The sequence below is a fragment of the Ascaphus truei genome, chromosome 10 (assembly GCF_040206685.1).
Source record: "Ascaphus truei isolate aAscTru1 chromosome 10, aAscTru1.hap1, whole genome shotgun sequence".
Classification (NCBI taxonomy): domain Eukaryota; kingdom Metazoa; phylum Chordata; class Amphibia; order Anura; family Ascaphidae; genus Ascaphus; species Ascaphus truei.
Window position 1 is genome coordinate 62,978,450 of NC_134492.1, and position 11,348 is coordinate 62,989,797.

The window sequence follows — 11,348 nt, forward strand, 5'->3', positions numbered from 1 at the left end:
AAGATGGTGTTGTGTTGTGCACAAGCTGCAGTGTTACATGTGGAATACAAAGCGCCTGTGTACAGGGCTCTGATCATGAATACAAAATCTGTTTGTAGTCGGCTTGTCCTCCTTTACTCGCTGTACTGGAACTAGCACCCGATGCTGTCTGAGTGTCTCCCTGTCATAGATCCCGTGTCATGAATACATCCAAGAGAATAAGGCCCCCAAAAATATCATGGAAAAAGGGTTTAATTATTGGATTGCATATCCAACATGTTTCACCTGGGACCGAAATGCGTTGGTTATGGACATGTAATCCAATGGAAAAATATGATGAAAAAAGGTTTCTTTTTTGGATTACATATTATATATCCAACAGGCCAGACCGAAACGCATTGGATATGGATGTTTGATGCAATAGATAAATACGATGCAAGATTCCAGGTGGGCTTAGTTATGAGAGCCCGTGTGTGAATAGTGCAGTGCTGAGTTATCTCTGTGCCCGCGCGTGGCACTGCTGAATTATTGCTCTGTGCCCACGCCGAGTTATCTCTATGTGCCCGTGTGTGGCAACACTGAGTTATCTCTGTGCCCGTTTGTGGGGAGTGCCAAGTTATCTCTCTGTGCCTGCGTGGCCGCGCTGAGCTCTCTCTGTGCCGGCGCGTGCCTCGCTGAGCTGTATCTCTCTCTGATCTTGCAGACCTGGCTCTGCGGTGCCTGGTGCAGAATTGCACGCCTCCTGCGGGGGAGCCTCAGTGTAAACATCCCCGGACAGACCCCACAGTGCACCGCACCCTGGTGGCCGGGCTGGTCATCGCTCTGTGCTGTCACCACCGCTGTGACTGGCAGCATTACGTGGGCAGAGACTTCTTCCAGGAGCTGGGGCTCGGCCAGAGGGAATTTGGACTCCTCCAGCGCATGTCCAGCTGGGCCACGTGTGGCGTGAGGTCAGACCGGGGGTCTCACCCCAGGGATCAGGTGGGGCCTGGGAATGGAGAGGAGCATGATGTACAGCACAGGAGCACGGACTGTAATTCAGAGCCTGTTCAAGGGTAAGAATGTGTGTGTGTGTGTGTGTGTGTGTGTGTGTGTGTGTGTGTGTGTGTGTGTGTGTGTGTGTGACTGTGTGTGTATAATATATATTTACTCTTCTACCTGCAGCTCGCTCTCTCTCGCTCTCATATAATATCTCTCTCTATCATAAACAAAAAAAGTTACCTATTGGCGCTTAAATCTATTACTAAATGGTAAATAAGTGACTTATAATATGTGCTTAAATGATAGTGAAAATTCAAACTCTAAAGGTCAATATGTGATATAGTGAATAAATATAATCAAATAAAATAAGGTGCAGCTTCAACCCTTGATGTAGATTGCTTTTCCTCAATCCAAAAGTGTCAGGTATCCAGGATGTTTGTGGGGAGCTTAGATATATACGTGGAAAGAAAAACACAAGCAAAATAGTGCAAATATGTCTTTCAAAAAACTGGATATTCAGTGAGTTCTTAGTAGAATCCAGAGAAATTTGTACTTACAAATTTCCCAAAGTACACATGTACATAAAGGTATCTTTTATCCCGAAACAGCAGCTTTCACCGAGATGTAAGCAGACAGATGTCCTTGGATACGCCCACCTCTGACGTCACTCTGATCGTCACGTCTCCAGGAGGCGCCTTCCAACAGCGTGGAGTCAGGAAAGGTAGTGCAGACCGGTCTCAGCTCATGTGTCCCGCTGCTCCCCAATGCTGGATTACACAATGGAAAGGTGTGTTATTTACCTTACTATATATGCTCAAAATCGAAGATGTAAACATTGAGTCACAAATGTGGTAGCACAAATAAAATTCAAAGTAAGACATACAAAGAATTCTAAAAATTGGTGGACATTATAATAACATATCATATTAAAAATAATTATAAAATATTAAGTATAAACTATAAACAATCTCTAACTACTTAAAGTTTTTATGAATAAATAAAATGTTTTGAATAAAATATTTTGAAATCTGGAAGAACAGAAGGAAACAGAATATTAGAAAACATATCAATATTCAAATGAAAACACTCAGATCAAAATCGGCATTTAAACCAGCGGGACTGAGGGTGTTTAATTGATAGATCCAGAATGATTCTCTCCTAATAAGATCTATCTTGCGATCACCACCTCACCAATGTGGTAAAACTGATTCTATACCCATATATCTTAATCCGGAAGGGTCAGAGTCATGGAACTTGAGGAAATGTTTGGAGACACCATGTGTCTCCAACTTTCTTTTGATATTTCCCACATGTTCCAAGACTCTGGTACGTAGTGGTCTGATGGTCTTCCCAATGTATTGCAGTCCACAGGGACAAGTCAAAAGGTAGACAATGAATTTAGATCTACAAGTGATATGTCTATTTACCTTATAGCTTCTCCCCGTGGTATGCGACATAAATGAGTCTCCTGAAACAGCACTGGATGTGCAAGCTAAACAACTCTTACAACTAAAAAAAACCTTTAGGAAGATTAAGCCATCCTGTTGTATTATCTTTCTTGGGTCTCAAGGCACAAGGGGCTTTCTTTCCTTTAATATTGGGTGCTTTTCTAAAAAGTACTTGTGCTGTGTCAGGTAAGTGATTTCCCAACACTGGATCGTTTCTTAGCACATGCCAATGTTTATTTAGAATTATTTTTATATTACCTGCTTCTTTATTGTATTGGGTAATAAATGGCACATGGTATTTTTTTGCACTTTTGTTATTATTTGGTTTTAAAATTTCATTTCTTGACTGAGACATAGTTTTTTCTAAAGCTTCATTTATATTATTATTTTCATATTTTCTTTCCACACATTTATTTGTTAGAATATTGGATTGTTCAATGAATGTTTCATTATCAGTACAGTTACGTTTCAATCTCCTGTACTGTCAAAATGGGATATTTGTTATCCAATCCTTGTGATGACAACTAGTTTGTAGCATTAGATTATTACAATCCATTTCTTTAAAATAATTGAGAGTTTTTATCCTACCATCCTCTATACAGGCATACCCCGCTTTAAGGACACTCACTTTAAGTACACTCGCGAGTAAGTACATATCGCCCAATAGTCAAACGGCAGCTCACGCATGCGCCTGTCAGTACGTCCTGAACAGCAATACCGGCTCCCTACCTGTACCGAAGGTGTGCGCAAGCGGGGAGACTATAAAGCCTCTTACACATGCGTTATTTACATCAGTTATGCCTGTATATGACGATTGCAGTACAGTACATGCATCGATAAGTGGGAAAAAGGTAGTGCTTCACTTTAAGTACATTTTCGCTTTACATACATGCTCCGGTCCCATTGCATACGTTAATGCGGGGTATGCCTGTATAAATAGTTAGATCTAAGAAATGTATGGTGGAATTACTCACAGTGGATGTAAATTTTAAATTCACCAAATTACAATCCAGATATTCTAAAAAATCATCTAAACTCTTGCGGGACCCTTTCCAGATGAAAATAATGTCATCAATATATCTTCACCAGGTTCGCTTCCAAGCCCGCCCATGACCATAAATGTAAATGCTCTTTATACATCTATCAAACACAATGACGGATGTAGGTCAATATCAAAAATCTTGACGAAAAGTGGAAAATTAAAAACAGTACAAATCGATTTCCTGATGGACTGTATTAACTTTATCCTAAAGAAAAATTTATTTTGGTTCAATGGGGATTTTTTCTACAACTCTGCGGGACCGCAATGGGGACCAGGTTCGCTCCAAGCTACGCCAACCTCTTCATGAGTGTTTGGGAACAAGACCATATATGGTCATGGGCGGGCTTGGAAGCACCCAATATTAAAGGAAAGATAGCCCCTTGTGCCTTGAGATCCAAGAAAGATAATACAACAGGATGGCTTAATCTTACTAAAGGTTTTTTTAGTTGTAAGAGTTGTTTAGCTTGCACATCCAGTGCTGTTTCAGGAGACTCATTTATGTCGCATACCACGGGGAGAAGCTATAAGGTAAATAGTCATATTACTTGTAGATCTAAATTCATTGTCTACCTTTTGACTTGTCGCTGTGGACTGCAATACATTGGGAAGACCATCAGACCACTACGTACCAGAGTCTTGGAACATGTGGGAAATATCAAAAGAAAGTTGGAGACACATGGTGTCTCCAAACATTTCCTCAAGTTCCATGACTCTGACCCTTCCGGATTAAGATATATGGGTATAGAATCAGTTTTACCACATTGGTGAGGTGGTGATCGCAAGATAGATCTTATTAGGAGAGAATCATTCTGGATCTATCAATTAAACACCCTCAGTCCCGCTGGTTTAAATGCCGATTTTGATCTGAGTGTTTTCATTTGAATATTGATATGTTTTCTAATATTCTGTTTCCTTCTGTTCTTCCAGATTTCAAAATATTTTATTCAAAACATTTTATTTATTCATAAAAACTTTAAGTAGTTAGAGATTGTTTATAGTTTATACTTAATATTTTATAATTATTTTTAATATGATATGTTATTATAATGTCCACCAATTTTTGGTATTCTTTGTATGTCTTACATTGAATTTTATTTGTGCTACCACATTTGTGACTCAATGTTTACATCTTCGATTTTGAGCATATATAGTAAGGTAAATAACACACCTTTCCATTGGTTTATTATCAGCCAATGAGAAGCAGAGACAGGGTACTTATAGTGTGCAATTACCATCATGAGACACTCCTGATGAAACCTGCATAGGTGAAACGCGTAGAGTGTAATCCAGCATTGGGGAGCAGCGGGACACATGAGCTGAGACCGGTCTGCACTACCTTTCCTGACTCCACGCTGTTGGAAGGCGCCTCCTGGAGACGTGACGATCAGAGTGACGTCAGAGGTGGGCGTATCCAAGGACATCTGTCTGCTTGTAGCTCGATCTCTAGTCAACCTGAGGGATTCCCTTCCAGACACGTGAGAGCAGACGTCACACGCCATACAGATTGTGGAAGCAGAGTTCTGTTGGTGCGGATATTATATCCTAAATGCGTGATTATATTTTGTAAAATGTGAGTGCATTTTTATACTTTGTATTTTAAGAAGATAAAATTTGAACAGTCTGCGCTATGTCCTGTATTTCTGTTCTATTCCGATAAGGTCCCGGTATATATATATATATATATATATATATATATATATATATATGTAGAGGTATCAGTACTGTTCGGGACACTTAGCAGTGGCCTAAACAGAGATCGAAATTTTATGAGTCATTACTGACAGTAGTGAACACTCGTCCCATAAGCGCTAAAGGCCATGTCTGTACATACTGTGCTATATGTTTGCACACACAGCTGTCTCTCACACATACTAATACTCCTTGTTTTTCCATCCCTATACACCAATAGGGACCACTAAGTATCCACACACACTTTTAGTTGTGCTACTAACTCTCACATTTCCACACCCACCCACACCATTTATATCCAGTCCCACTCCACACACACCTTGTGTAAAGCACTGTATATACTGTGGTCTCTCCATTCATTTTTATTCACACTGATACACATACACACTCTTTCTTAACTTGCTTTCACAGTAACCTTTTGACACCTCTAGCCATAAAACACATCCACACCAGGGGAAGGAACAGCACAGATAACATTCCAAGAGACACTGTTTTTAAGTTTACCTTTTGCTTCATTCATTGTAACATCGCCGGAAGAAGAGATCAGTGTATCTCGAAAGCTCGCACAAATAAAAGCATTTCGTTAGCCACAGAACGGTATCATCTATTTATTTTTTTGATTATATATATATATATACACACATCTCGGTGAAAGCTGCTGTTTCGGGATAAAATATACCTTTATGTACATGTGTACTTTGGGAAATGGGAAATTTGTAAGTACAACTTTCTCTGGATTCTACTAAGAACTTACTGAATATCCAGTTTTTTGAAAGACATATTTGCACTATTTTGCTTGTGTTTTTCTTTCCACATATACATCTCTCTCTATCATATAATCTCTCTCTCTCTCATATATAATCTCTCACTCTCATATACTGTATAATCTCTCGCTCTGATATATAATCTCTCATGTAATATCTCTCGTATAATCGCTCTCTCATGTAATATGGGGGGGAGGGGAATGAAACAGATACCCAACTGAATAGAATAGATGAGGAAACAAGGGTTTATGGAGGTAGAATGGGGGCAAGTGCGAGTTTGACAAGCAGCGAGATACTCATAGTAAAAACAGATAATACTAGAAAACTTCTAAAGACTAAACCAAGTGGGCGCAGAAAGGAAGGAGCAGATAAGATAATAGTACAGGCTGAAAAAACCTTAAATGCAGGCTTGCTAATGCAAGAAGCCTGACAGATAAAATGGGGGAGCTTGAATTAATAGCTGCAAGGGAGCAGTATGATATCGTAGGCATTACTGAAACATGGTGGGATGAAACTCATGACTGGGCAGTTAATTTAGAGGGTTATTCCCTTTTTCGGAAGGATCGAACAAATAGAAGGGGAGGTGGAGTATGTATATATGTTAAACCGGATCTAAAGCCTATAATAAGGGAAGATGTTTATGAAAGGAATGATGAAAATGTAAAGACTTTGTGGATAGAAATTAGCAGTGGAGGTAAAAGTACAAAGAAATGTTTGTGGGAATATGCTATAAACCACCAAATATCTGTGAGATTGAGGAAGCCAAAATAAGTTTGCAAATGGAGAAGGCATCAAAACTGGGTCATGTTTGCATAATGGGTGATTTTAATTATCCAGACATAGACTGGGGCAATGAGATTAGCGTTACAACAAAAGGAAACAGGTTTTTGCGGGTGCTTAAAGACTATTATATGACCCAAATTATAGAGGAACCAACCAGGAGAGGGGCAGTTCTGGATTTGGTAATATCAAACAATGTAGATGTAATAACAAATATTCAAGTCCTGGAACATTGGAGTAACAGTGATCATAACATGGTCTCATTTGAAATAAATGATCAAAAAAACAGATTACTTGGGTTCAACAAAGACCTTAAACTTTTGAAAGGCAGATTTTCTTAAACTGAGGTCTAATCTACAAGTAATACAATTGGGATGATGTTTTTGCAGGGAAAAATGAGGAAGATAAATGGGCAGTCTTTAAAACATTGTTAGAAAAGCACACTTATCATTGTATACCCTTGGGTAATAAGTGTAAAAGAAATTAGTCAAAACCAATGTGGCTAAATAAACAGGTAGGGGAGGAAATGGACAAGAAGAGGCAGGCGTTTAGGTCACCGTATCAGAAATATAAGGAATGTAACAAAAATTGCAAAAGGGCAATCAAATTAGCAAAAATGGATAATGAAAAAAGGATTGCAATAGAAAGTAAGATCAACCCTAAAAGTTCTTTAAGTACCTTAATAACAAAAAAAAGAGAAAAGAAAATATAGGACCCTTTCAGTGTGAGATGGGCAGGCAGATTATTGGAGATAAGGATAAAGCAGAGGTATTAAACAAATTCTTTGCCTCTGTGTTTACCAGGGAAGAATCAGTTTCAATAGTAGTGCGGCAGGAGGAAGCCACAACCTCCATATTAATGAACAATTGGTTAACTGAGGAAAAAGTTTATAGGCGGCTTGATAACATTTAAAGTAAATAAGGCACCTGGCCCCGATGGCATACATCCAAGAGTTCTCAAGGAGTTGTGTTCAGTAATAGCCAAACCATTACATTTAATATTAAAGGACTCAATTTCCACAGGCTCAGTACCACAAGATTGGCGTAAAGCAGATGTGGTGCCTATATTTATAAAGGGAGCTAGATCACAACCGGGGAATTACAGACCTGTAAGCCTGACTTCAATAGTGGGAAAGCTGCTTGAAGGTTTAATACGGGATAATATTCAAGAATAACTAATGGAAACAGAATTATTAGTAATAGTCAGCATGGATTTATGAAGAATAGATCTTGCCAACCTAACCTTATTTGTTTCTTTGAGGAGCTAAGTAGGAATTTAGACCAGGGTAATGTAGTTGATGTGGTCTACTTAGATTTTTCAAAGGCTTTTGATACGGTTCCAAACAAGAGGTTTGTGTACAAAATAAAGGAAATTGGCTTCTGCAAAAATATATGCACCTGGATTGAAAACTGGTTGAAGGACAGACAACAGAGGGTTGTCATAAATGGAACTTTTTCAGGTTGGGCTAAGGTCGTGAGTGGAGTACCTCAGGGATCGGTACTGGAACCCCTGCTTTTTAAATTGTTTATTAATGACATTGAGGTTGGGATCGAGAGCAAAGTCTCCATCTTTGCTGATGACAATATATTGTTTAAGGTTGTAGAATCAGAGCAGGGTGTAATTACTCTCCAGAAGGACTCGTAGAGACTGGACACTTGGGCAGGTAAATGGCAGATGAGGATTAATACAGATAAATGTAAGGTTATGCATTTGGGAAACAAGAATATACAGCAAACTTACAAAATAAATGGGGATAAATTGGGGGAATCCTTGATGGAGAAGGATTTAGGAGTGCTTGTAGACAGCAGGCTTAGCAATAGTGCCCAAAGTCATACAGTAGCTGCAAAGGCAAACAAGATCTTATCTTGCATTAAACAGGCAATGGATGGAAGGGAAGTAAACATAGTTATGCCCCTTTACAAAGCATTAGTAAGACCACACCTTGAATATGGAGTACAATTTTGGGCACCACACCTTAGAAAAGACATTATGGAACTAGAGAGAGTGCAGAGAAGAGCCACCAAATTAATAAAGGGGATGGACAATCTAACTTATGAGGAGAGGCTAGCTAAATTAGATTTATTTACATTAGAAAAGAGGCGTCTAAGAGGGGATATGATAACTATATACAAATATATTTGGGGACTGTAAAGGGAGCTTTCAAAAGAACTATTCATCCCAAGGGAAGTACAAAGGACACAGGGTCATCCGTAAAGGTTGGAGGAAAGGAGATTTCACCAGCAACAAAGTCTTTACAGTAAGGGCAGTTAAACTATGTTATTCATTACCCATGGAGACTGTGATGGCGATACAATAGATTTGTTCAAAAAAGGTACACAGGAATATACCAAATAAGTATACATGGGAGGGATTAATCTGATTGCCAATTCTTGGAGTCAGGAAGGAATTTATTTTTCCCCTTATGAGATATCATAGGATGATATGTCACTGGGGTTATTTGTTTGCCTTCCTCTGGATCAATAAATAAGTATCTATATCTATAGGATAAAGTATCTGTTGGCTAAATTTAGCATAGGTTGAACTTGATGGACGTACAGTAAGTCTTTTTTCAAGCTCCTCTACTATGTAACATCTCTTGTATAATATCTCTCTCATGTAATGTCTCTCGTATAATCTCTCTCGCTCTCTCTTTCATGTAATATCTCTCGTATAATCTCTCTCTCATTTAATGTCTCTCGTATAATCTCTCTCGCTCTCTCTTTCATGTAATATCTCTCTCTCATGTAATGTCTCTCGTATATTCTCTCTCGCTCTCTCTTTCATGTAATATCTCTCGTATTGTATTGTATTGTATGTCTTTATTTATATAGCGCCATTAATGTACATAGCGCTTCACAGTAGTAATACATGTGGTAATCGAATAAATAACAGATAATATAAATAACAGATCATGGGAATAAGTGCTTTAGACAAACATAACATTAAGGAAGAGGAGTCCCTGCCCCGAGGAGCTTACAATCTAATTGGTAGGTAGGGAGAACGTACAGAGACAGTAGGAGGGAGTTCTGGTAAGTGCGTCTGCAGGGGGCCAAGCTTTATGTATCGTGTTCAGAATGTTCACAGTGCTATTCATATGCTTCTTTAAGCAAGTGTGTCTTAAGGTGGGTCTTAAAGGTGGATAGAGAGGGTGCTAGTCGGGTACTGAGGGGAAGGGCATTCCAGAGGTGTGGGGCAGTCAGTGAAAAAGGTTTAAGCCAGAGAGGGCTTTAGATAAAAAGGCGGTAGAAAGAAGACATCCTTGAGCAGAACGCAAGAGTCGGGGTGGTGCATAGCGAGAAATTAGGGCTGAGATGTAAGGAGGTACAGAAGAGTGTAAAGCTTTAAAAGTGAGAAGAATGGAGTGTGAGATGCGGGATTTGATTGGAAGCCAGGAGAGGGATTTCAGGAGGGGAGATGCTGTGACAGATCTAGGAAAGAGTAGAGTGATTCTGGCAGCAGCATTTAGGATAGATTGTAGGGGAGACAGGTGAGAGGCAGGAAGGCCGGACAGCAGGAGGTTACAGTAATCAAGACGGGAGAGAATGAGGGCCTGAGTCAGAGTTTTACTGTAGCAGTCGAGCAACAGAGGAAAGGGCGTATCTTTCTTATATTACAGAGGAAAAAGCGACAAGTTTTAGAAATGTTTTGAATGTGAGGGGCGAATGTGAGAGAGGAGTCGAGTGTGACCCCTAGGCAGCGTGCTTGGGCTACTGGGTGGATGATCGTAGTTCCAACAGTAATGTGGAAGGAGGTAGTAGGGCCAGGTTTGGGAGGAAGTATGAGGAGCCATGTTGAGTTTAAGGCGACGGAGGGCCATCCAGGATGATATAGCAGAGAGACATTCAGAAACTTTGGTCTGTATAGCAGGTGTAAGGTCAGGTGTTGAAAAGTATATTTGTGTGTCGTCAGCATAGAGGTGATATTTAAACCCAAAAGATGTTATTAGGTCACCTAGAAAGAGTGTGTACAGAGAAAAGAGAAGAGGTCCCAGGACAGAGCCCTGGGGTACCCCCACAGAGAGATCAATAGAGGAGGAGGAGGTGTAAGCAGAAGAGACACTGAAAGTACGATGGGAGAGGTAGGATGAGATCCAGGATAGAGCTTTGTTCCGAATACCAAGAGTATGGAGAATGTGAAGGAGAAGAGGGTGGTCCACGGTGTCAAATGCTGCAGAGAGGTCGAGTAATATGAGCAGAGTGTAATGACCTCTGTCTTTGGCAGCATGGTGGTCGTCAGTTATTTTAGTGAGGGCTGTTTCCGTGGAGTGAGCAGTGCGGAAGCCAGATTGTAGAGGGTCTAGGAGAGAATAGGTGTTGAGAAAATGGAGCAAGCGAGAGAATACAAGACGTTCAAGGAGTTTAGAGGCAAAAGGCAGGAGGGAGACAGGTCGATAGTTAGAAAGACAGGTAGGGTCAAGCTTGCTGTTTTTGAGTAATGGTATGACTGTTGCATGTTTGAAGGAGGATGGAAAGGTTCCAGAGCAGAGGGAGGAGTTAAAAATGTGCGTGAGCGTATGGATTATAGTAGGAGAAAGAGGTTTTAGGAGATGGGAGGGAATGGGGTCAAGAGGGCAAGTGGTAGAGGGAGAAGTGGCGATCAACAGTGACACATCCTCCTCTGAGACAGTGGAAAAAGAGTCAAGGAAGGCAGGAGGAGAGTTAGGAA

The 11,348-nt window shown here is 40.1% G+C and overlaps 1 protein-coding gene across 2 annotated transcripts in view; it reads left to right on the top strand.

Moving 5' to 3' along the window:
• Positions 1-11,348, top strand: part of TRMT13 (tRNA methyltransferase 13) — a 47,344-nt gene that overhangs the window by 34,253 nt on the left and 1,743 nt on the right. For both annotated transcript variants that reach the window (XM_075617089.1, XM_075617088.1), the window contains one exon: positions 683-1,034. In XM_075617089.1, coding sequence (XP_075473204.1) covers positions 683-1,034 — 352 coding nt within the window. The remainder of the gene's footprint in view (positions 1-682; positions 1,035-11,348) is intronic.